This window comes from Hypanus sabinus, unplaced genomic scaffold, assembly GCF_030144855.1.
Source record: "Hypanus sabinus isolate sHypSab1 unplaced genomic scaffold, sHypSab1.hap1 scaffold_592, whole genome shotgun sequence".
In the NCBI taxonomy this organism is placed as follows: domain Eukaryota; kingdom Metazoa; phylum Chordata; class Chondrichthyes; order Myliobatiformes; family Dasyatidae; genus Hypanus; species Hypanus sabinus.
Genome location: NW_026781449.1, coordinates 134,209 through 160,000, shown reverse-complemented (window position 1 = coordinate 160,000; position 25,792 = coordinate 134,209). Strand labels below are relative to the sequence as shown.

The 25,792-nt window shown below is 49.3% G+C and overlaps 1 protein-coding gene across 1 annotated transcript; it reads right to left on the bottom strand.

Moving 5' to 3' along the window:
* Window positions 1–8,489: 8,489 nt before the first annotated feature.
* LOC132389536 (keratin, type I cytoskeletal 19-like) lies at window positions 8,490–21,000 on the bottom strand. Its single transcript, XM_059962010.1, has 8 exons — window positions 20,358–21,000; window positions 19,049–19,131; window positions 17,678–17,834; window positions 17,412–17,573; window positions 17,098–17,223; window positions 16,288–16,502; window positions 14,721–14,788; window positions 8,490–8,584 (listed from the first exon to the last, which is right to left on the bottom strand). The coding sequence occupies exons 1-8, from the start codon at window positions 20,817–20,819 to the stop codon at window positions 8,490–8,492; spliced, it is 1,368 nt and encodes a 455-aa protein (XP_059817993.1). The 5' UTR covers window positions 20,820–21,000.
* Between the last annotated feature and the right edge of the window lie 4,792 nt (window positions 21,001–25,792).

Sequence of the window (25,792 nt, the reverse complement as noted above, 5' to 3'; positions counted from 1 at the left end):
GTGCTCCGTCAACCGGAGCTACTGTTAATAGTACTAACCCCTCTCCGCTCGCACACTCACACACTTTGGGGGGGTGGGGTTTGGGAATTCACAGGCAGACCAACACATAACGCTCCCCAGCCCCCGCCGCTGCCACAGCGTCGCGATCTGCACGAACCACAAGTTCCAATGCCTCCAGCAATAATGATATTGCTTTTGACAAAGACAAATTTTTAAAAAATCATTATGTACACTCGAATGCCCGTAGATTAACACATCCTGGGACAATGGGGGAGGAACAACAGGTATTTAAAATCTACACACAGCAGACGAATAAATCTTCTGAAGATATATTTTCATCAACGAAAATATTGTGACCGATCATTTAATACAGATAAGACAATCTATAATAACGGTCCAGGTATAATGTTACAGGATAAACGAGCAAGAAGAACTAATTTAATAGATATAGCCATTCCAAGCACACACAGCGTACAGAAATCAGTAAGTCAAAAACACCAGCAATATACTGAATTAAAAGAGGAAATTGAAAGACGATGGAATATGAACAGGGTGTACATTGTCCCAGGAGAAATATCTACAACTGCTATCATTCCAAAGTCACAATGGCATCAAACAGTGAGGGCCACTCAGTGATATCGATGTAAATCTTCAGAAAGCCACAATACTAAACACCTCCAGAATAGCCCGAAAGTTCCTAGCAATTGAGAATTGAGTCTGAGTGGCTGTGCCCCTACCTCAGCCTTAACCAACTTGAGCTGAGAGAAAAATAAAAAGCTACAACAGCGACTTTGTTACAGAGCACTTCCCCAACAGAAGATGTCGTTCAACGTGTTTCACAGTGGGATAAGGTACAAAGGACGAATTAAAAGAGAAAAAAGATGTTATCTAAAAGCAAGGTTAAATAAATCAGAATCAGGTTTATTATCACCGGCAAATGTTGTGAAATTTCTTAACTTTCCGGCAGCAGTCTGTTGCAATACGTGATCATATAGAAAAATAAAGAACTGAACTACAGCGAGTTTACCGTCGGCCCTCCTTATCCGCGGGGGACTGGTTCCGTGTCCCCTCGCGGATACCAAAATTCGCGGATGCGAAGTCCCTTATTCAACCTGTCTCCATCCGTTTCAGCGGAACCCCAGACCTTACTTAACCTGTCACTGAGAGGAAGACATTGGGACCCGGCGCCGGAGCTCTGAATGCGCAGTATTTCTGTTCACGACAATAACCCCGATCAGAATTGAAAATAAAGTGGAAATAATAAAGCGGTCGGAAAAGGGGGAAACGCCATCGGTCATTGGAAAAGCGTGAGGCTACAGTCGGTCAACGTTCGGAACAATTTTTTAACCGAACGGCAGCACTACGTTGCAATACCTGATAAGCTGTTCCTGATAATATAGAAAGAAAAACAAACAACTGAATTACAGTGAGTATAAAGTAGTTAAAATAAAAACAGCGTAAAAACTAATAAAAAACTAGTGAGGTAGTGTTCATGGGTTCATTGTCTATTCAGTAATCTGACGGCAGAGGGGAAGAAGCTGTTCCTGAATCGCTGAGTGTGTGTCTTCAGGCTCCTGTAACTCCTCCCTGATGGCAGAGGGGAAGAAGCTGTTCCTGAATCGTTGAGTGTGTGTCTTCAGGCTCCTGTACCTCCTCCCTGATGGCAGAGGGGAAGAAGCTGTTCCCGAATCGTTGAGTGTGTGTCTTCAGGCTCCTGTACCTCCTCCCTGATGGCAGAGGGGAAGAAGCTGTTCCTGAATCGCTGAGTGTGTGTATTCAGGCTCCTGTACCTCCTCCTGATGGCAGAGGGGGAGAAGCTGTTCCTGAATCGTTGAGTGTGTGTCTTCAGGCTCCTGTACCTCCTCCCTGATGGCAGAGGGGGAGAAGCTGTTCCTGAATCATTGAGTCTTCAGGCTCTTTTACTTCCTCCCAGACGGTAACAACGAGAAGAAGGCATGTGCTTCAGATGGGAGGGGTGGGGGATGGCGTGTGTCCTTAATGATGGATGTCGCTTTTCTTTGGTATCGCTCCTTGAAGATGTGTTGCAGTGTGTAGTTCCAGTGAAGGAGCTGTCTAATTTTACAACTTTCTGTATCTACTTCAGGGCCTTTGCAGTGAACACCCACCCTCCCCGCCCCCGCCCAATAGCAGATGGGGTCAGAGCACACTCCACAGTACACCTGTAGAAGTTTTCAGTTGTTTAGAACCAAATCTCCTTAAACTCTGAATGCAATATCGCCACCGCCTTTCCTTCTTCACAGCTGCATCGACATATTGGGACCAGGTTAGATCCTCGGAGTCCTCGGCACCCAGGAACCGGAAACTGCTCGCGCTCTCCACTTCTGATCCATCCACGATGATCGGTCCGTGTTCCTTCATCTTACCCTTCCTGAACTCCACAATCAGCTCTCCTCTCTCACTGATGCCGAGAGCAATGTTGTTACTGTGACGCCACTCAACCAAATGGTGTACCTCGCTCCTGTGTGCCCCTCTCGTCTCCACCTAGAGCTGGCGTATGCGCATCAACTTTGAGGGTCCCCGCGGACGCGGATGCCAATATCCCTCCGCCCCTCCACGCTGTCAGCAATCTCTTCGTCCCCTTCCTACTCTTCAATTGCCGGCCCCGGGAAGGCTGGTGCTGGCGTGGAGACCGTGGAAGGTTTTCACAAGTCAGGGGTAAGGACGGGACGTTGACCAAACGGGGCTGAGGAGTCAATAAGCAGGGCCACACAGCGCCGAAACAGGCCAAAGGAACGCGTACAAACAAGCTGGAGGAACACAAGCGGTCGGCCATCATCCGTGGAAACAAGCAGTCAACGTTTCGGGTCGAGACCATTCGTCAGGACTGAAGAGGGAGGGGGCAGGGGCCCTATAAAGAAGTTGGGGGGGGGTGGGATGGAGAAGGCTGGAAGGTAACAGGTGAAAAACCAGTCAGAGGAAAGATCAAGCGGTGGAGGAGGGGAAGCAGGGAGGGGATAGGCAGGAGAGGTGAAGAAGGAATCTAAGGGGAAAGCACTAGGGGTAGTAGCAAAAGGCAGAATCATGAGGGAAGTGATAGGCAACTGGAAGAGGAGGGAAGGTGAAACTGGGATGGGGGAAGGGAGGAGGAGGGAATTACCAGAAGTGTATGGACATATCCGAGTGAGAGTGTGAAGCTGTGTTGACGCGGGGGGGGGGGGGGCAACCGGGAGATCCTGTTTGCTGTGACGGACGGAGCAGAGGTGCTCGACGAAGCGGCCCCCCCAATCTGCGTCGGGGCTCGCCGATGTTGACGAGGCCGCACCGGGAGTACCGGATGCAATAGACGACCCCGACAGCCTCGCAGGTGAAGTGTTGCCTCACCTGGAAGGACTGTCTGGGGCCCTGAACGGTGGTAAGAGAGGAGGTGTCGGGACAGGTGTAGCACTTACACTTGCAGGGGTAAGTACCAGTTGGGAGATCTGTGGGGAGGGACGTGTGGACCAGGCAGTCGCGGAGGGAACGATCCCTGCAGAAAGCGGAGAGGGGTGGATAGAGAAAGGTGTGCTTAGTGGTGGGGTCCTGTTGAAGGTGGCGGAAGTTGCGTTGGATAACATGCTGGATCCGGAGGCTGGTGCGGTGATAGGTGAGGACATGGGGAACACGGTCCCTGTTGTGGTGACGGGAGGATGGGGTGAGGACTGAAGTACGGGAAATGGAGGAGATGCGGGTGAGGACATCATTGATGATGGCCGAAGGGTGTCAGGGTCCGATCCGGAACCGCGTTCTGGGTTTTGATCCGGTCCGGGGACTCAAGACTCCGGGTCCTGCAGTTGTCCCGCCCGTCACCAGTGATCTGGTTAGGGCGCTCCCGTTTCAAGGAGACACACCTGTATCTCATTGAGCTGCGGGTGTCTATAAGGGGCCTTGGGACTGGGATCATGCCGGTGGTCGTTTTGTTCTGTTTCCCGTCTCTCCGCCGGCTCCGAACAATGCTTTGCATTCTGTGATTCCGCCCGGGCTCAGATACTCTCTTCATCATGCTTCTCTGCCCCGTACCGGTACTGCCAGGTTGGTCCGCTCCCCCACCTTGCTTCCCATGCACTGGTCCCGCTTATCCGCTCGTTTGCTTTTTCGCGCGGTCGCGCTGTCTGCCGGCCGTTCCCGAATTCCCCGTTGTCATGACTGCTGTGTTGGTCCCCCTGTACCTAAGCCCGCTCCCATCCCTTGCCTACGTCGGGCAGATCCCGCCGACCTGCCGCTGCCCGACAGTGGTTCTGCCTGTTCCTATCCCTTGCCTCTGTCGGGCAGATCCCGCCGACCTGCCGCTGCCCGACAGCCGTTCTGCCCCGTCCTTCTCTTCCGCCCGAACCCTGGAATAGTGCTCCGCACTCGCCTATGGGATCGCGCCTTGCCCAGGTCTCCGTTGTTTCCGCCTGGGAGGCGTCCCTACCCGGGATATATGCGGCCCGCCGAGGGAAGTCTCTCTTCTGCCCCGTCCTCCTCTTCTGCCCGAAACCTGGAATAGTGCCCCGCACCCGCCTATGGGTTCGCGCCTTGCCCAGGTCTCCGGTGTTTCCGCCTGGGAGGCGTCCCTACCCGGGATATATGCGGCCCGCCCAGGGAGGGCTCTCCGCCAGCTTATCTCGCCTGCCTGCCTGAACCTCGAGGACCCATCTGCCTGAACCACTTTTGGGGAAGGTGGGACCTGTACAGATTGGATGGGTTGCAACTGAGCTCGAGGGGCAACATATGGTTCGAGAGGGTTTAAACTAATTTGCAAGGGGGTTGGGACCCGGAGCCATAGAGCAGTGAAAGTAGTGCATGGAGTAAAGCCAGAACTAACATATAGAGAGGCTTTGAGGAAAGAGAAGCAGAACAAACGGTGTAAAGGTAGTAAGGTAGAAGGGCTAAAGTGCGTGTACTTCAATGCAAGAAGCATCAGGAACAAAGGTGATGAACTGAGAGCTTGGATACATACAGGGAATTATGATGTAGTGGCCATTACAGAGACTTGGATGGCACCAGGGCAGGAATGGATTTTCAATATTCCCGGATTTCAGCGCTTTAAAAGGGATAGAGGGGGCGGGGAATGGGGAGGAGGGGTGGCATGACTGTTCAGGGATACTATTTCAAGCTGCAGAAAGGGTGGGTAATATATCAGGATCCACTTTTGAGTCAGTATGGGTGGACGTCAGGAAGGGGAAGAGTAGTTACTCTCTTGGGGGTATACTATATGCCGCCCAGTAGCAACAGGGAGACCGAGGATCAGATTGGGAGGCAGATTTTGGAAAGGCGCAAAAATAACAGGGCTGTTATCATGTGTGTCTTTTACTTCCCTATTATTGATTTCACTTGATTAGTTCCGAGGATTTGGATGCGGTAGAGTTTGTTAAGTGTGTCCAGGACGGATTCCTGTCACAGTATGTTGACAGGCCGACGAAGGTAAACGCCATACTAGATCTAGTATTAGGTAACGAACCGGGTCAGTTCACAGATCTCTCAGTGGGTGAGCATCTGGGGGACAGTGACCACCGCTCCCTGCCCTCTGGCATTATCATGGGAAAGGATAGACTCAGAGAGGACAGGTAAATCTTTAATTGGGGAAAGGCAAAATTATGAGGCTATAAGGCTAGAACTTGCGGTTGTGAATTGGGATGATGTTTTTTTCAGGGAAATGTACTATGGACATGTTGTCGAAGTGTAAGAATCTCTTGCAGGATGTCAGGGGTAAATTTGACCCGGTGAGGAAGATAAAGAATGGTAGGGTGAAGGAACCATGGGTGACAAGTGGAAAATCTAGTCAGGTGGAAGAAGGCAGCATACGTGAGGTTTAGGAAGCAAGGATCAGATGAGTCTATTGAGGAATCTCGGGTAGCAAGAAAGGATTTAAGAAGGCGCAGAGAAGAGCGTGAAGGGGGCATGAGAAGGCCTTGGCGAGTAGGGTAAAGGAAAACCCCAAGTCATTCTTGAATCGCGTGAAGAACAAAAGGATAATAGGAGTGAAGATAGGATCGATTGCAGATAAAAGTGGGAAGATGAGCCTGGAGGCTGTGAAAATGAGAGGGGTCCACAATGAATATTTCTCTTCAATATTCACCAGTGAGACGGAACGTGATGATGGTGACGACAGTATGAGTGAAGTTGATGTTCTGGAGCATGTTGATACTGAGGGAGAGGAGGTGTTGGAGTTGTGAAAATACATTCGGAAGGACATGTCCCCAGGGCCTGAAGAAATATTCCCTAGGCTGCAACACGGGGTGAGGGAAGAGATGGGGGAGCCTCTGGCTAGGATCTTTCTGTCCTCGTTGTACACGGGAATGGCACCGGAGGATTGGAGGGAGGCGCATGTTGTCCCCTTGTTCAAAAAAGGTAATCGGGTTAGCTTAGGTAATCATAGACCAGTGACCCTTATGTCTGTGGTGGGAAAGCTGTTTGAAAAGATTCTTAGAGATAGAATCTATGGGCATTTAGAGAATCATGGTCTGATCAGGGACGGTCAACATGGCTTTGTGAAGGGCAGATCGTGTCTAACAAGCCTGATAGAGTTCTTTGAGGAAGTGACCAGGCATATAGATGAGGGTAGTGCAGTGGATGTGATCTACATGGATTTTAGTAAGGCATTTGACAATATTCCACATGGTAGGCTTATACAGGAAGTTCAGAATGCATCTGAGGGAAGTTTGACCAGGTGGATTCTGAATTGGCTTGCCTGCAGAAGGCAGAGGGTCATGATGGAGGGGGTACATTCCGATTGGAGGGTTGTGACTTGTGGTGTCCCACAAGGATCTATACTGGAAACTCTACTTTTCGTGATTTTTATTAACTACCTGGATGTGGGGGTAGAAGGGTGAGTTGGCAAATTTGCAGACGACAGATATGTTGGCGATAGTGTTGAGGATTGTGGAAGATTGCAGAGAGACATTGAAAGGATGCAGAAGTGGGCTGAGAAGTGGCAGATGAAGTTCAGCTCGGAGAAGTGTGAGGTGATTCACCTTAGAAGGAGACACTCCAAGATAGAGTACAAAGTAAATGACAGGATACTTGGTAGTGTAGAGGAGCAGAGGGATCTGCGGGTACGTGTCCACAGATCTCTGAAAGTTCCCTCACAGGTAGATAGGGTAGTTAAGAAGGCTTATGGGGTGTGAGCTTTCAGAAGGCGGGGGATAGAGTTTAAGAGACGCGATATAATGATGCAGCTCGATGAAACTCTAGTTAGGACACACCTGGAGTACTGTGTCTAGTTCTGGTCATCTCTCCATAGGAAGGATGTGGAAGCGTTGGAAAGGGTACAGGGGGGATTTACCGGATCTGCCTGGTTCAGAGAGTATGGATTATGATCAGAGATTAAGTGAGCTATGGCTTTAACCTTTGGAGTGAAGGCGGATGAGAGGAGACATGATACAGGTGTACCAGATATTAAGAGGAATAGACAGAGTGGACAGCCGGCGCCTCTTCCCCAGGGCACCACTGCTCAATACAAGAGGACATGGCTTTAAGGTAAGGGGGGGTGGGAAGTTCAAGGGGGATATTAGAGGAAGGTTTTTCACTCAGAGAGCGGTTGGTGCGTGGAAAGCACTGCCTGAGACAGTGGTGGAGGCAGATACACGAGTTAAATTTAAGAGACTACCAGACAGGTATATGGAGGAATTTAAGGTGAGGGGGGGGGGCGATATGGGAGGCAGGGTTTGAGGGTCGGCACAACATTGTGGGCCGAAGGGCCTGTACTGTTCTGTACTATTCCGTGTTCTATGTACATAAACAATCTGCGTATAGAAGCTAACGTATGTATTTATATTTATAGTGTTGTTCCCTGTACTGCTACAGATCCGGAGTAGCAATTATTTTGTCCACCTTGACACGGTAAATGATACGAAAAGAACTTGAACCTTAAAGTATTTGGAAAATTGGCCTTCATAAATCAAATTATTGAGAATAGGAAATGGGATGTGAAGTTGTCTCAGGCATTGGGGAGGCCTAATCCTGAGTCCTGGGTGCATTAATGGTCTCCGACCTACAGGAAAGATATCAGTAAGTTTGAGAGAGAGCAGAGAAAATTGACAAGGATGTTGCGGGGACTTGAGGATCGGAGTTGAAGGTTGAATAGGTGAGGATTTATTCCCTGGAGTGGAGGAGATTGAGGTGGGATTTTGAAAGGTGAACGGTGAAAGGTGGTTTTCTCAATGGAAAATGGGGCGCGGGTGAGGGGATCTTTTTCACTCCAGAGTGGGGGTGGAAGAGTGTGGAAGGAGCTGCCCGGCTCAAGTGGCGGATGAAGTTTCGATTGTACCGGTTCAGAGGAGTTTGGATGCCGTGTTCAATGACCATATAAGCTCACAAGGATTCAGCCGAGAGACGGGGTCAGTGGTCGTTTGAAAACAGTGTTGGAGGACAGGACAGACTCCTCATGGTGGCCGGTTCTCAAAGCCTTTATTCACCTCTCAGAGATACAGAAAGCAGACAAATCACTGGATATCTGTGTTACATCTTGCACGTAGAACTCCCCGCTGATTCCCAAGCCCCCCTCTTCATTAACTCTGCTCCTCCATATGAGTAGACACAACCTGCCCATCCACAATCTTCTCCACAACGGTGATCGTCTTGGTCTTGGTCGAAACAACGGGCTCTGAAATGAAAATAGTTAGTTAGAAATTTCATTGGACGGTCGACTGATACAGTCACCAATCAGCAGTCACAAGACCATATGACATTGGAGCAGATCTGGGCCATTCGGCTCATCGAGTCTGCTCTGCCATTCCATCATGATTTATGCCCTTAAATGGACCAAATGACTCAGCCGCTGCAGTTGTCTGTTGCAAAGAATTCCACAGACTCACCACCTTCCGGCTGTAAGAAATTTCTCCTCTTCCCTATTCCAAAGATACGTTCTTGTATTCTGAGGCTGTGTCCTTTGGTCCGAGACTCCCCCGCTACAGGAAACATCCTCTCCACATCCACTATATCTCTGTCCTCTGGTCCTAGACTCCCCCACTATAGGAAACATCCTCTCCACATCCACTCTATCGGTGTCCTCTGGTCCTAGACTCCCCCACTATAGGAAACATCCTCTCCACATCCACTCTATCTGTGTCCTCTGGTCCTAGACTCCCCACTTTAGGAAAAACCCTCTCCACATCCACTCTATCTGTGTCCTCTGGTCCTAGACTCCCCCACTATAGGAAACATCCTCTCCACATCCACTCTATCTGTGTCCTCTGGTCCTAGACTCCCCCACTATAGGAAACATCCTCTCCACATCCACTCTATCTGTGTTCTCTGGTGCTAGACTCCCCCCCTGTAGGAAACATCCTCTCCACATCCACTCTATGTGTGTCCTCTGGTGGTAGACTCCCCCACTATAGGAAACATCCTCTCCACTTCCACTCTATCTGTGTCCTCTGGTCCTAGACTCCCCACACTATAGGAAACATCCTCTCCACATCCACTCTATCTGTGTCCTCTGGTCCTAGACTCCCCACTATAGGAAAAACCCTCTCCACATCCACTCTATCTGTGTCCTCTGGTTCTAGACACCCCCACTATAGGAAACATCCTCTCCACATCCACTCTATCTGTGTCCTCTGGTCCTAGGCTCCCCCACTATAGGAAACATCCGCTCCACATCCACACTAACTATGTCCTCTGGTCCTAGACTCCCCCACAGTAGGAAACATCCTATCCATGTGCACACTATCTTGGCCTTTCTATATCTGGTAATGCCAATGAGATCTGCCCTAATTCTTCTAAACTCCAGCTAGTTCAGGCTCAGACCCATCAAACACTCTCCATTCATTCACCTTTTCATTCCGGGGATCATTCTCGCGATCCCCTGCAATGTCAACACACCCGTTCTTACACATTGGACCCAGAGCTGCTGACAATATGTGGACTACAGTCCGACCAATCCCCTATGAAAGATGGCCTGTTCCACCCACCACTTCTCAAGTGGGACCGGTCACCCCATCAGCTCAGGGATGCCGAACGTTCCAGCCCCTCATTCCCTGTCCAAAGTGTCCATGGTCCGGAGTATTCTGAGATCCAGTCCGGAATGTTTAGTACTGATTTGACACCCTCCTTCTTATTAATTGCTAGCAACGGTGTGCGTCTCAAATAGCCTCTGATAACCAAGTCCCGCTACTGAGCCCAGTGGAACAGTTTCTACTGACAGGAGAAGAGGCAAAAGCTTTTTCAGCATCTAATGAAATGACACATTCTGGGGTTCTGGGTGAAGAGGTATAAATTATATTAATCAATTTTCTAACATTGAAAAAGGAGTACCGGTTCTTAATAAACCCAGTTTGATCTTCTGAAATAATCTGTGACAGTATCTTGTCTAACCTAACAGCTAAAATTTTTGTAAGAATCTTAGAATCTACATTTTGTAGCGATATAGGGCGATAGAATGCACATAGGGTAGGGTCCTTATCTTTTTTAAGATTTAGGGAAATAGTAGCATCATAGAAAGACTGAGGTAATCTCTTCTTAATAAATGCATCATTGAAAATTTCACATAACCATGGTGAAAGCAAAGAAGAAAAAGTTTTTAAAAATTCCATAATATAGCCATCAGGGCCTGGGGCTTTCCCTGAATTCATTGATGAAATAGCCTCTCCTACTTCAGCCACAGAAATAGGAGCATTTAACAAACTCCGATCTTCATCTGTCAGTTTGGGAATATTCAAATTATTAAAAAAAATCATCCATCATGGACAGAACACCATCAGATTCGGATTGATATAAAGATTTATAAAAACCTTGGAAAGTTTTATTAATTTCTTTATGATCAGTTGTCAAATTACCATCTTGTTTACGAATTTTAATAATTTGTCGCTTAGTCGAAATAGCTTTTAATTGGTTAGCTAATAATTTACCAGTTCGATCACTATGGATATAAAATTGAGCCCTGGTCTTAATTAATTGATTCTCAATTGAAGAAGATAATAATAAGCTATGTTCCATTTGAAGCTCTACTCTCTTCTTATAAAGTTCTTTGGTAGGAGTCACGGAGTAAATCTTATCAATCTCTTTAATCTTATCCACCAATATAGCTATATCAAGATACCCTTGTTTTCTTTTACCAGCGGAATATGAGATAATTTGTCAGCGAATAAAAGTCTTAAAAGAGTCCCAGAGGATTCCTCTGTCAGTCTCTTCGGTATAATTTGTTGAAAAAAAAACAACAAGCTTTTGATAGAGTTGAATGGACATACTTACTTAATGCGTTAAAAATTTTTAATTTCAGTTCCAAATTTATATCAAGGATTAAGCTAATATATCATAAACCTGTTGCTTCTGTTCTTACTAATAATCATAGATCCTCTTTTTTTCCAATTATCTCGCGGTACGAGACAAGGTTGTCCTTTAAGTCCTCTATTATTTAATATTGCACTGGAACCTTTAGCCATTGCTATTCGTGAATCACCTAATATTTTTGTTATTACCCGTAATGAGAAGTTATATAAGTTATCACTATATGCTGATGACTTGTTGTTATATATTTCTGATCCTGACAGGTCTATACCCGCTATTCTATCCTTGTTGGCTCAGTTTGGTAGCTTCTTTGGTTATAAATTAAATTTAAATAAGAGTGAACTACTCCCTTTAAATGCGCAAACTTTACTGAATAACAGGCTACCATTTAAAGTTGTTACTGATAACTTCACTTATTTAGGTATAAAAATTACCAAGAAACATAAAGATTTATTCAGATTGAATTTTTTGCCGTTGCTTTATCAAATTCAACAACTTACTACTAGATAGTCTCCCTTATCCTTATCAGTGGTTGGTCGGATTAATGCTATTAAAATGATGGTTATACCGAAATGTATATATTTATTTCAAGCTCTACCAATTTTTATTCCTAAATCTTTTTTTGATAACATAGATTCAAAAATTTCCTCATTTGTGTGGCAATCTAAAAACCCCAGGTTAAGTAAAAAAAAAAACCAGTTATAGAAACCTAAAAAAGATGGTGGTTTAGCTTCACGTAACTTTAGATTTTCCTATTGGGCGAATAACATTCGAAACTTAATATACTGGAAACATGATTTGTATTCACCATTATGCCCGCAGTGGGTAAATTTGGGATGTAATGATGCACGAGGATACTCTTTATTCTCCGTTCTTGGATCTTCTCTTCCTGCTGATTTAGCCAACTTCAATAAACAAATATCTAACCCTATTGTCAAACACACATTACCAATTTGGTTTCAATTTCGTAAGTTTTTCACTCTGTGAAATTTTGCTCTTGATAGCCCTATCTTATTTAACTTTAATTTAAACCCTTCTTAATATATCAAGCCGTGAGCGTATGAAAAAGGAAAGGTATAAGATGCTTTCGTGATGTTTTTTTTTTGAAGGCTATCTGATGTCTTTTGACCAACTTTCTAACAAATTTAAGTTACCTAAAACTCATTTTTTTAGATATTTACAAATCAGAAACTTTTTTATATAAAGTTTTACCATCCTTTCCCAATTTAACTCCGATGGATTTTTTAGATATAATTTTTACCTTGAACCCTTGTCAGAAGGGTTTAGTGGCTCTTATTTATAATATGATCATGAAGATACAACCAGAAATGTCAGGAAGAATTAAACAAGAGTGGGAAAAAGAGCTTCAATATACTATATCAACAGAAAAATGGGGAAAAAAATTACTACTGGTTAACTCTTCTTCTATATGTGCTAAACATGCTTTAATACAATTTAAGGTGGTACATAGAGCCCGCATGTCTAAAGATAAGCTTGCTCGATGCTACTCCCATATTAACCCTCAATGTGACAGATGTCACTCAGAAGTTGCTTAATTAACCCACATGTTTTGGTCATGTCCCACCTTACATAACTATTGGAAGGAGATAGTTGCTACCATTTCCTCAGTTTGGAATATTGATTTACAACCCCATTTTATCACTGCAATTTCTGGTACACCAATTGAGGATGGTATCGATTCTCCCCTCCGATTAGACGAATGATCGCATTTGCAACTCTAATGGCCAGAAGGTCCATATTACAAAATTGGAAAGAAGTCAACCCTCCTACCACGTTTCAGTGGTTCTCTCAAACTATTTCTTCTTTGAGCTTAGAGAAAATTAGAAGGACTATTTTTGATCCATCAATTAAATTTGAAGAACCTTGGGGACCGTTTATTCGACATTTTCATATGAGTTAATTTGACCTCTTACAGACCTTTTCACTGTTTATCCTCGTTCTGGTATGGAGTTCCGGAGTTCCTGACACTATCATGTATATATAAACTATTATTATTGCCCATGTTAGTTAAGGTTTATTGCTTTATTTTAATATGTTTTTTCTTGTATTTTTTTCCTTCTTTTTGTGATTATCCTTTTTCCATATACAATTAATACAGGCTTGATTGATTATCTTATGATGTTCTCGGTTGATATCTCAATAAGATATTGATATCTTATTACTAATTTAACTTCAAGCCTAGTGTATTTATAACCTATTCAATGTTATGTTATGTTATATTATTATTTTCTTTTGTATATGAAACTCAATAAAAAGATTGAAAAAGAGAAGGGGCAAAAGCGGGTCACTGGCGCTATTAAAACGTCGCTCTGGTCAGACGGGGCACAGCAGCCGTGGTTGTCAGCTCAACTAGAAGGAAAACTCTTGTCTCAAACCTTCTGCTGCCTTGTGGCTACACTCTCTCATGGGGAAGGCTTCCGGAGTAAACCCCGAGGGAACGTCACAGCTATCTCGGACCCTGGTCAGACCCCACTCGGAGTACTGTGCTCAGTTCCGGTCCCCTGACTGCAGGAAGGTGTGGAAGCCATAGAAAGGTTGCAGAGGAGATTTACAGGGATGTTGCCTGGATTGGGGAGCATGCCTTATGAGAATAGGTTGAGTGAACTCGGCCTTTTCTCCTTGGAGCAGCGGCGGATGAGGGGTGACCTGATAGAGGTGTATAAGATGATGAGAGGCATTAATCGTTTGGAAATTCAGAGGCTTTTCCCCAGGGCTGAAATGGCTAAGACGAGAGGGCACAGTTTTAAGGTGCTGGGGGTTACGGACAGTGGATATATCAGGGGTAAGATTTTCATGCAGAGAGTGGTGAGTGCGTGGAATGGGATGCCGGCAACTGTGATGGAGGCGGATATGATAGGATCTTTCAAGAGACTCCTGGATAGGTACATGGAGCTCAGAAAAATAGAGGGCTAGGTAATTCCTGAGGTAAGAACATGTTTGGCACAGCTTTGTGGGCTGGAGGGCCTGTATTGTGCTGTGGGTTTTCAATGTTTCTATGGTTTTAAAATTCAGGAGCGGGGGTCCACAAGGCATTCCTACGTTGGGTTCAGTGCCGACTGGCAGCTCCTGGGCCTTAGATGACACTCCATCCTCAGCAACGCAGACGGAATTCTGGAGGGACCCAGCGAGTCCCGATGTTGGGCTTCAGCCCAGAATCAGAATCAGGTTGAATATCTCCGGTGAAGATATTGCCGTGAAGTCTCTTGTTCTTCAGCAGATGAACAAGCAGTATACCACAGACTAACAATTACAGTATGAAATATATCAATAAAATTAAATTAGTGTAAGCGGGGAGAATAATGGTGAGGTAGCGTACAAGGGTTCATTGTCCATTCGGACATCCGATGACGGAGGGGAACCTGAAACAACGACTGGTTATTCCTCACCACGGACGCTGCCTGACCTGCTGAGCTCCTCCAACATTTTGAGCGCTTTACCAAACTTTCTCAGCCCGACTGCATCGCGCAGCCGTGATAAAACGGCCTACTCACTTTTTTCCTCCCTGACCACCGTCTTCGTAACAGTTGATGAGCTTGACGCCTGGCCTGAAGACTTGCTCCTGAAAAGCAAAGGGGGCAGAGTGTGACCTTGCACTGCGGGAGGGGCCGGGACTGGGAGGAGGTAGGAATTTCCAGGAAAACATTGCCTGCCACAGAACCTTAGCACACAACTCAGATCGCATCCCAGGCAAAGCCCACCCCACCATTGAGCATATCTCCAAGGAAGACAGCAGCATCCATCATTCGGGACCCCCCCCCCCCACCAAACATGCCCTCTTCCCATTGCTGCCATCAGGCAGGAATACAGGACAGTCAGGTCCCACACCACCAGTTTCAGGGACAGTTATTACCCCTCACCCATCAGGAAGGAGGTACAGGAGCCTCAGGCCCCACACCACCAGGTTCAGGGACAGTTATTACCCCTCACCCATCAGGAAGGAGGTACAGGAGCCTCAGGCCCCACACCACCAGGTTCAGGAACGGTTATTACCCTTCAACCGTCAGGAAGGAGGAACAGGAGCCTCAGGGCCCACACCAGCATGTTCAGGAACAGTTATTACCTCTCAACCATCAGGCTCCTGAACAGGTGTGAATAATTCAAACGCCTCAACTCTGATCAACCATCAGGCAGGAGGTACAGGACAGTTAGGTCTTACACCACCAGGTTCAGGAACAGTTATTACCTTTCAACCATCAGGCTCCTGAAGCGGTGTGAATAATTCACTCGCCCCAATTCAGAACTACAAATCTTACACAACATACAGGTCTCACTTTGAAGGTCTCAGCAACTCATGTTGTCGGTATTAATTTACCTTTTCTAAACATGTGCACGGTTCGCCCTCTTTTGCATATTGTACATTTTTAAATCGGTCTTTGAGACGTACAGCTTTTCATCTTTTTGATTGTATTATTTCAGTTCCCTGTCAACAACGGAGACTCTACTCAGGGCAGAAGTGGTAACATGAGGGGTCACACTTTTAAGTGGGGGGTTGTCAGAGATAGGGGTTTTTGGACAGAGCGGTAGGCGTTTGGAGCACCCTACAACGATAGAGGGAGAGGCATATACATTTAGGGCACTGAAGAATCTTAAAGAAACCCCAATACCCAGAGCCTGTACTGACACCATCTTACTGCCCTCTACTGAGCCTGGTGTCTTGTTTGGTATTTATTGTCATGCCTGCACTGTTTTGTGCCCTTTATGCAGTCCTGGTTAGTTCTATAGTCCAGTTTAGTTTTTTTTTTTATCTGGGTTGTTTCTACATAGTTCAGTCTGGTTTTTGCATTGTTTCATGTAGAACCATGGTCCTGAAAATCGTTGTCTCGTTTTTACTGTGCACTGTACCAGCAGTTATGGTCAAAAGACAAGGAAAAGTGACTTGACTTGAAGATAGGCACAGAGATGATAGGAAAACGGAGGCTATGTGTGAGGGAAGGTTTGGATTCATCTTACAGAGGATTCGAATCACGGCAGGTCATTGTGGGCCGAAGGGCCTGTACTGTTCTGTGTTCTAAGACAGGGTTGTATTCAGGTTCGAGTGTCGTCTGGCCAGTTGCTTACCCGAAGCCGCCCAGCAGCCTGCGATAGGTCTCAATTTCCGCCTCCAGTCTGCTCTTTATGTTCAGGAGCTGCTCGTACTCCGCGCTCATCGACACGAGTTTGGCGTGGATCGCCCCGAGCTCCGCTTCCAGCCCGTTGATGGTCATCTGCAGCTTGTCCCTCTCTCCGCCGAAGCGCATATCAACCTCGTCCAGGTTTCTCTCCAGAGAGGCGATCTGCGGGCAAGGAGCGAGCGGTGAGGGTGGAGGGGGTTTCCAGTGACCGGGCCGCGCTCTGCCCAGCTGCCGTCCCTCGACAGACGCGCGTCGGAACGCAGCCTAAAAAGCTGCCTCACCGCCGGGTACGGGAATGGCCGGGAAGCGCTCGGGGTGACTCCAAAATGTGGTCTGCAATGGGTCGACAAAATTACCCGACACTGCACCGGCCCCAGCTTACCAGCCATCCATATACAGAATGGTGCTGGAAAAAGGGGCCGGTAACACCGTGAAGGATCTCATCCACCGTGCTCACGGACTGTCTGTCCGACTCCCATCGGGGAGGAGGCTTCGCCAGGACCACCAGACTCAAAACGGCCTGGTCCAGGAAATGCTCCGTGGCCCCACAGCAATCGTCACAACTGCCCAACACATCACCGGCATCTGCCTACCCACTGGTGGCGGGTGGGGGGAAGGGGTTTGTTCACCAGGGTCCATGGGAAGACAGAGCCCGTCTCAGGGAGTACACGTTACCCTAATAATCAATCAGTCAGTAGTCGGGTGGCCCCTTCTCCTGCCCCCCACCACGGTCAGCCCAGCCCGACGGGTCACTCACAATACTCTGCAGTGTGCTCAGCTCGGTTTCCAGCCCCTGACAGCTGCGCCTCAGCTCAGTGAGCCTGGACTTCTCACCGTCGATGGCACCCTCGTTGACTGCCACCTCTTGTTGCTTGTTCGCAATCTGAAACAGTTCAATGTTAGGGATCGGCCATGGTGAATTGAGGGAGCACACACGCCAAGGGCCGAATGGCCTGTTTATGAACACTGTGGTCACCTGGACTCGAGAACAGGTGTGTCGCTCGGCCGTGAGTCTCGACGGGGTCGGCGGGGCCTGTTCTGCACGGAATCTCGGAATAAGTATCCACTTACCTCCTGTTTGTACCATTCGTCGGTCTCTGCCTTCTGCTGGCTGACCATGGCTTCATATTTCCCCCGAATGTCTGCCAGGATCTTGAGCAAGTCCATGGAGTTGTCATCTTTGACATCGACAGAGACGTTCCCAGACATCTGAGACCTCAGGCTCCTGAGTTCCTGCAGGAAGGAAAAAAAAATCAGCGATGTCAGCCTCCGACTCCCAGCAGTGACACGGAACAGAGACAACTCACAATGTTCGGGCAGTGACGCCCGGAGCTTACTTCTTCATGGTTTTTCCTGAGGTAAATGAGCTCCTCTTTCAGGTTCTCGATATCTCCCTCCAGCTGACTCCTCTCGAGGGTCAGGTTGTCCAACATCATGCGCAGACCGTTGATATCGTTCTCAACGGACATCCTGATGGACAACTCAGTTTCAAACCTATCGAGATGAGGAGATAGCAGGAGATTCGGGTCATCGGTGGACAGGGCTGAAGTCGTAATGCATTTCCTGCCCGAAAGTGTACAAGAGATTTGAGCCTGTACTCACTGGAATAGAGAAGAATGAGGGCTGACCTCACTGAGACACAACGAACGGTGAAAGAATGTGGAAAGGATGTTTCCTATAGCGGGGGAGTCTAGGACCAGAGGACACAGATAGAGTGAATGTGGAGAGGATGTTTCCTATAGTGGGGGAGTCTAGGACCAGAGGACACAGATAGAGTGGATGTGGAGAGGATGTTTCCTACAGTGGGGGAGTCTAGGACCAGAGAACACAGATAGAGTGGATGTGGAGAGGATGTTTCCTATAGTGGGGGAGTCTAGGACCAGAGGACACAGATAGAGTGGATGTGGACAGGATGTTTCCTATAGTGGGGGAGTCTAGGACCAGAGGACACAGATAGAGTGGATGTGGAGAGGATGTTTCCTGTAGTGGGGGAGTCTAGGACCAGAGGACACAGATAGAGTGGATGTGGTGAGGATGTTTCCTACAGTGGGGGAGTCTAGGACCAGAGGGCACAGATAGAGTGGATGTGGAGAGGATGTTTCCTATAGTGGGGGAGTCTAGGACCAGAGGACCCAGATAGAGTGGATGTGGAGAGGATGTTTCCTATAGTGGGGGAGTCTAGGACCAGAGGACACAGATAGAGTGGATGTGGAGAGGATGTTTCCTATAGTGGGGGAGTCTAGGACCAGCGGACACAGATAGAGTGGGTGCGGTGCGGATGTCTCCTATGGTGGGGGAGTCTAGGATCAGAGGACACAGATAGAGTGGATGTGGAGGTGATGTTTTCTATAGTGGGGGAGTCTGGGACCAGAGGACATATATAGAGTGGATGTGGAGAGAGGACAAGAGGACAAGGAATGGATTAATGTATGAATCTAGGATCTGCAGACAGATTTGAGGTTTTTTTTATGGGGGGAGAATACAGTGTGTCCATTTCCTGTTTCTTTGTCCCATGCTCCAGCCCAGTAGGTGGCGGTAATGTCCCTCTTACTTGTCTGCCTGTCGCCGTTAAACTTCCGGAGAAGTCGACGACGACCTGGAGGACTAACTTGGTCCATTGTCCGCCCTCCAGTGGAAGAGGGAGGGGCGGAGGAGGTGGACCCGGTCAGTTGGACCTCAATACTCGGATCTGCCGGCTCGGTACTAACTTGGTCTTGAAGTCTTCCGCCGCCAGTTTGGAGTTGTCCAGCTGAAGCATGATTCCGGAGTTGGTGAGGATCAATTCGTTGATCTGCGGGAGACAGGCGGTGAACATGGACTGGGTGGAGCAATGGTGCGTGGGGAAACACAGGAGCACTGTCCCGCCCGCTTTCGGTGTCCAAGGTTAAACCCTGACCCTCAATTCCTACCTCTCTCCGCCCAGCCCCCGCCTCCCTCAGGGCTGCCTCTTCCTTCACCAGCCCCTGACTCGTCCACCCTGCCGTACCCCGCGCCCTATCTAGCTGCCAGTCCGCCCTCCTCTCTTCTCCACCCTGTCCTTCCCTCCACCCTCTCCACCAGACAGCCCTTCCCTCTACCCTCTTCACCAGCCCCTCTCTCCTCTATTCTGCCCTTCCCTGCGCCCTCTCCACCGACCCTCACACACTCTCCTGCAGTCCGCCCGTCCTACTTTCGCATTCGATCCTCTTTGCCCCGTGGGCTTTTGTCGGGTCCTCCCGCTCTCCCCATCCCACGACCCGCAGAGGACACGCTGCGTGGGCGCCGGAAGCGCGCTGACACTTGCCGGCAGCGCCCCGCCCCACCCCCGACACCCTTCTGTTGGTCAAATCCGCAAATGGCGCGTCTCGATGGCCGAGTGAGAAGCAGAGTCAATCTTTAACCCCTGCCCCGACCTTCTCCACCAGCCTCCCCTCGCAGCTGCCCTTCTCCCCTCTGCTGAGGGCACAGCCTCACAAGAAAGGGACGGAGACGAGGCGGACGGCTGCGGCGGCGGCCTGGTTGGGTACCCTTCGAGCGGGAGGATCTCATGGGCGGCGAGGCGCCTTTTCCCTCCGCTCGCTCGTGGGTGACCCTTGGGCAGGGTGCTTAACCCGCCTTCCCCTCTACCCACCCCACTAACACTGGCCGTGTTCGCTCGAAACCGTGGGGACAGGTGATGGATGGTGGTACCAAACGGTGCGGATCACAACTGCTGCTGATGTGACCACTGACAATCTCTGAACGGTATTGATAATTGCTGAGGGGAGGGGGCACCCGTTGTGTAAAGACATCTCCCGGTGGGTTCAATAGCCTCTGTAACTTTGCAAAGGTGCATTCGGCAGGGGCAATAGATTAGCCAGACTGGAATGGCGGAACACACACGATCGGCCGAATGGTCTCTTTCTACCCATGATGTAGAAATGGCCATCAACCTCCCACCCTGACCATCTTACCCCCCCCCCCACACACACACACACACACACACACACACACACAGCCTGGGGAGGGGGTGTCAGCTGTTTATTCTCGAGCGCTTACCTGGTCGCGGAGGCTGTTGATGGTGGCCCAGTACTCGCTGTAGTCGCGGGTGGAGGGCCCGGCCTGTTGGTAAAACTCCCGGATCTGAAGCTCCAGCTCGGCGTTGCCCTTCTCCAGGGTGCGCACCTTCTCCAGGTACGCCGCCAGCCGGTCGTTCAGCGACTGCATGGTCTGCTTCTCGTTGGTCAAGGCCGAGGAGGAGGAGGAGGACATGCTGAAACTCCCCCCGCTGCCGAACCCGCCGCCCAGCCCAGCGCTGCCCAGACCACCGCCGAACCCGCCGCCGAACACGGACATCAGGCCGGAGCTCATTCCCAAGCCGGCGCCCAGGGACGAACCCATGCCGTAGCTGGAGACTCGACTGCTGGAAATGCGACCCTGGCCGAAGCCGGACATACTGCTTCCCCGCATGCTTGTCGAGGTCCCGATCAAGCTCCGGGTCCCCATGGTCGGACGCGACATGTTGGTGTTGATGAAACCGGGTAGAGTCTTGTTCCTCAGCCTGCACGAAGCCAATGGAGTGCGGGCACCTGCTCCTCGCTTCTTTATATCCTCATCCCGAGCCGGGCCACCGCCCAGAGAATAGAAAGCGCTGGGCGTGGAGCCTGGGGCTCTTTGGAGGGTCTCGAGTTACGGCGGACACACCCAGAGTCCGAAACACAGGGCCCTGCCGCCTCCCACGCCGGCGGAGCAGGTCTGATTCATTCTGGAGCAGAGAGAGAGAGAGAGAAAAGTTTCTCCAAGTTTAACTGTACAAGTGCAAGTTTAATTTTCGTTCAACCATATTCCCGAAAGCAGCGTTCCTCCGGGAGCAGGGTGCAAAACACCCTACCAAGCTGCACACGGCACAGGACGCCTACAGTTACGACGGCGGGAAAGCAAACGGTCACAGCATTCAATAATATCTTTAAAAAAGAATAACTGGCGTGCGGTTTTGTGCAAAATTCACGGATCCCGGTGGAAGTGCCGGTGAAGGTGCCAGTCACAGCGGGGAAAGGCGCCTTCATTTTCAGCCCCTGGTAGTCAGTCAGTCGGATGTGTTGGATTTCAGAGAGAGATTTCAGACGGTCACCGGGATTACAACGGTGGGTGCGTCGGGGTGGGTGTGGGGACCACTGTGGAGGGGTCTTCCGCTTCTGGAGAGGGAGGGGCCGGGTTGGGTGAGGGAGACCCCCTCCCAAGTGTGTGTGTGTGTGTGTGTGTGTGTGTGTGTGTGTGTGTGTGTGTGTGTGTGTGTGTGTGTGTGTGTGTGTGTGCAGATGGGGCTCGTCAGCCGCGGTGGGCAGCTCAGTTAGGAGAATGGAAATGCTGATCTCACACCTCCCGCTGCCTTGCGGCTGAACCCAGTCGTGGGGAGGGCTTCGCGGGTGAACCCACGAGGGGAAAAATCCGGAGCTGGAGTCCCGTAGGCGCTCCTCCGCTGACGGGCAACCCCTGCGATGCCGCGGTTTGCAGGCTGTATCGGTCTCGGCCGTTCCTGCGTGGATAGGGGGAGCTCGCCGCTCGGGCAACAGTCTGTTCTCCGTCTCGCTCAGCCCTGGCTCGGGTCCGGGCGTGTTACGCGGACAGCCGGGGACGCAACGTTCATGGTCAACCCCGCCCCACAGTTCTTCTGAGAATGGGTGCTCCGTCAACCGGAGCTGCTGTTATTTGTAGTAAACCCCCTCCCCACACACATACACAGCACTTTAGGGGGTGGAATTCACAGGCAGACCAATGCTCCCCAGCCCCCGCCGCTGCCACAGCGTCCCGATCTGCACGAACCACAAGTTCCAATGCCTCCAGCAATAATGATATTGCTTTTGACAAAGACAAATTAGAAAAAAAAAAATCATTATCTACAATCGAATGCCCGTAGATTAACACTTCCTGGGAGTTGGGGGAGGAGCAACAGATACTTAAAAATCTACACACAGCTGACGAATAAATCTTCAGAGGAAACAATTTCATCAACGAAAACAGGCTTCAACCCTCCACTTATTTTGATAAGATGCTCACCCGCCACAAAACTGAAATGGAAGATGAAGGCGTGATCAGTTCTGGAGAGAAAGTTCACCAATGGAACAGCATGGCCCTCCATGGTAGACATCTCCAGCACCCGAGCGGAGAAGATGATGACAAGGACGCGTCGAACGCCTCTGCTCCGTGCTGGAGACCTCTGCCCAGAAAATGAAGGGTTCCTTCAGCCAATGCTGGAGCGAGGTGGTGAGCGGAAGAAATGGTCAGAGACACATCATAAAAGGCCAGCCAATTCAAAATGGCCAGTGTTGAAAATCCCAGGAGGAATCGGAGACGATCCGACAGATCACAGGATCCTGTAGCAGTTTAACTCAATCTGATTGCCTACACCGGCACCATCAAGTGGCAGACGTCATTCGCAAGAATCTTGCTTTAAAATGGAAACTCACTAAATGCTACATACCTTGCTATAATTAGAAGCCTGGTCCTGTAGAAGAGAGGAGGGGGAGCATTTCTAGCCAGAGGGTGGTGAATCTGCGGAATTCTTTGCCACGGGCAGTAGATTGGAGCATTGCGAACGGATCTGGGATTCTTAGCTGAGAAAAGATGTACTGGCATTTGAGGAAGGGGGATAGATTTGAGGATAGTTCCCGAGAACGATGAGGTTAGCGTATGGGCCTCAGAACAACTGAAAGCACAGTAGATCCGCGCACCACCTGGCCTCAGCGGGCGGCACTTGGAAATTATTGAAAGAGGACGCAGAACCGGGCTGGGACAGTCCCGAAAATAATGGGCGACGTGATTCACTTTGGGAGCGAAATCACAAGCAGGAATTTACAGGACGCTGCCTGGATTAGAGAGGGTGAAGAGGAGATTCAAGTGGATGCGGCCTAGATTAGAGAGAGTGGGGAGGAGATTCAAAAAAAATGCTGGGCCTGGATTAGAGAGGGTGCAGAGGAGATTCACCAGGACGCTGCCTGGATTAGAGAGGGTGCAGAGGAGATTCACCAGGATACTGCCTGGATTAGAGAGGGTGCACAGGAGATTCACCGGGATGCTGCCTGGATTAGAGAGGGTGCAGAGGAGATTCAACAGGATGCTGCCTGGTTTAGAGCGGGAGCAGAGGAGATTTACAAGGACACTGCCTAGATTAGAGTGTGTGCAGAGGTGATTCAGAAGGATGCCTCCTGGATTAGAGAGGGTGCAGAGGAGATTCGTTGATGCGGCCTCGATTAGAGAGGGTGCGGAGGAGATTCAACGGGATGCTGACTGGATTACTGAGTATACAGAAGAGGATGACAGGGTTGCTGCCTGCATTAGAAAGGGTGTATAGGGGATTCATAATGTGCAGCCTGGATTAGGAAGGGTGCAGAGGAGATTAATCAGGAATTTGCCTGGATTAGGGAGGGTGCAGACGAGGTTCCCCAGGAAGCTGAATGCAATAGAAACGGTGAACAGGATATTCATCCGGAAGCTGCCTGAATTACGGAGGGTACAGAGGAGATACACAAGGATGCCTCCTGGATTAGAGAGGGTGCAGAGGAGATTCACCAGGACGCTGCCCGGATTAGAGAGGGTGCAGAGTAGATTCACCAGGACGCTGTCTGGATTAGAGCGGGAGAAGAGAAGATTTACAAGGACGCCTCGTGGATTAGAGAGGGTACAGAGAAGATTCAACAGAATGCTGCCTGGGTTAGTGACGGTGAAGAGGAGATTCACCAGGATGCTGCCTGGATTAGAGAGGGTGCAGAGGAGGTTGACCAGGATGCTGCCTGGATCAGAGAGGGTGCAGAGGAGATTCACCAGGATGCTGCCTGGATTAGAAAGGGTGCAGAGGAGATTCATACGGATGATTCTTGGATTAGAGAGGGTGCAGAGTCGATTCACAAGGAAGCTGCCTGAATTACTGAGGGAGATGAGGAGATTCACCATGATGCTGCCTGGATTACAGAAGGTGCAGAGGAGATTCGCCAGGATCCTGACTAGAAGAGAGAGGGTGAAGACGAGATTCACAAGGACGTTGCCTGGATTAGAGAGGGTGCAGAGGAGATTGACCAGAATGCTGCCTGGATTAGAGAGAGTTAAAAGGAGATTCACGGTGACGCTGTCTGGATTAGCGAGGGTGCAAAGGAGATTCACATGGATGCTGCCAGGATTAGAGAGGGTGTAGAGGTGATTCAAAAAGCTCGCTACCCTGATTAGAGGGTGTGCAGAGGAGATTCAAATGAATGCTGCCTGTATTAGAGAGAGGGCGGAGCAGATTCAAATGAATGCTGCCCGGATTAGAGAGGGTGAAGAGAGGATTTACCAAGATGCTGTCTGGATTAGACAGGGTGCAGAGGGGATTCATAAGGTGCTACCTAGATTAGGGAGGTTGCAGAGGAGATTCCTCAGAACGCTGCCTGAATTAGGGAGGTTGCAGAGGAGATTAGGTAGTGAGCAAAGCAGAATCAACACTATCCTGCCTGTAATAGAGAGGATTGAATTGCGATTCACAGGGATGGTACCTGGATTAGAGAGGGTACAGAGGAGGTTCAATAGGATGCTGTTGGATTAGGGAGGGTGCAGAGGAGATTTTCACCTTGATGCTTCCTGGGTTAGAGAGTGTGCAGATGAGATTCACCAGGATGCTGACTGGAAGAGAGAGGGTGCAGACGAGATTAACAAGGACATTTCCTGCATTAGAGAGGCTGCAGAGGAGTTTCCCCAAAATGCTGCCCGGATTAGAGAGGGTGTGGAGGAGATACAGCTGGATGCTATCTGGATTAGAGAGGGTGCAGAGGAGATACAGCTGGACGCTGCCTGGATTAGAGAGGGTGCAGAGGGTGATGCACCTGGATGCTGCCTGGATTAGGGAGTGTGCAAAGAAGATTCACTAGGATGCTGCCTGGATTAAAGAGGGTGCAAAGGAGATTGATAAGGTGCTGCCTGGATTAGGAAGGGTGCCGAGGAGATTCCTCAGGATGCTGAATGCAGTAGAAACTGTCAACAGGATATTAATCCGGAAGATGCCTGAATTAGGGAGGGTGCAGGGGAGATTGACCAGGATGCGGCCTGGAATAGAGAAGGAGCAGAGGATATTCTCCAGGACCCTGACTGGAATGCAGAGATGGTGCAGAGGAGATACAACAGAATGCTGCCTGGATTAGAGAGGGTGCAGAGGAGATTCACCAGGATGCTGCCCGCATCAGAGAGCGTACAGATGAGCTTCAAAAAGCGTGGAATAGGGAGTGCGCACACAAGATTCACAAGGATACTTCCTGGATTACAGAGGGAACAGAGGATGTTCATCAGGAGGGTGCCTGGATTAGAGAGCATGCAGGGGAGATTCGCATGGATGCTGCTAGGAGTAGAGAGGCTACAGAGGAGATTCACCAGAATGCTGCCTGGTTTGGAGAGGGTGAAAAGGAGATTCACCCTGACGCTGCCTGGATTAGAGAGGGTGCAGCGGAGATTTACTAGGACGCTGCCTGTAA

What these genes read in the sequence shown, in the direction of transcription:
- LOC132389536 (XM_059962010.1), bottom strand. Translation starts at nt 20,819, where the DNA reads ATGTCGCGTCCGACCATGGGGACCCGGAGCTTGATCGGGACCTCGACA. An exon ending in AGGCTGCTGGGCGGCTTCGG is followed by an intron (nt 14,789 to 16,287) that starts GTAAGCAACTGG and finishes TTTGCTTTTCAG; the next exon opens with GAGCAAGTCTTCAGGCCAGG. An exon ending in GGTGGTCAGGGAGGAAAAAA is followed by an intron (nt 8,585 to 14,720) that starts GTGAGTAGGCCG and finishes TTTTCATTTCAG; the next exon opens with AGCCCGTTGTTTCGACCAAG.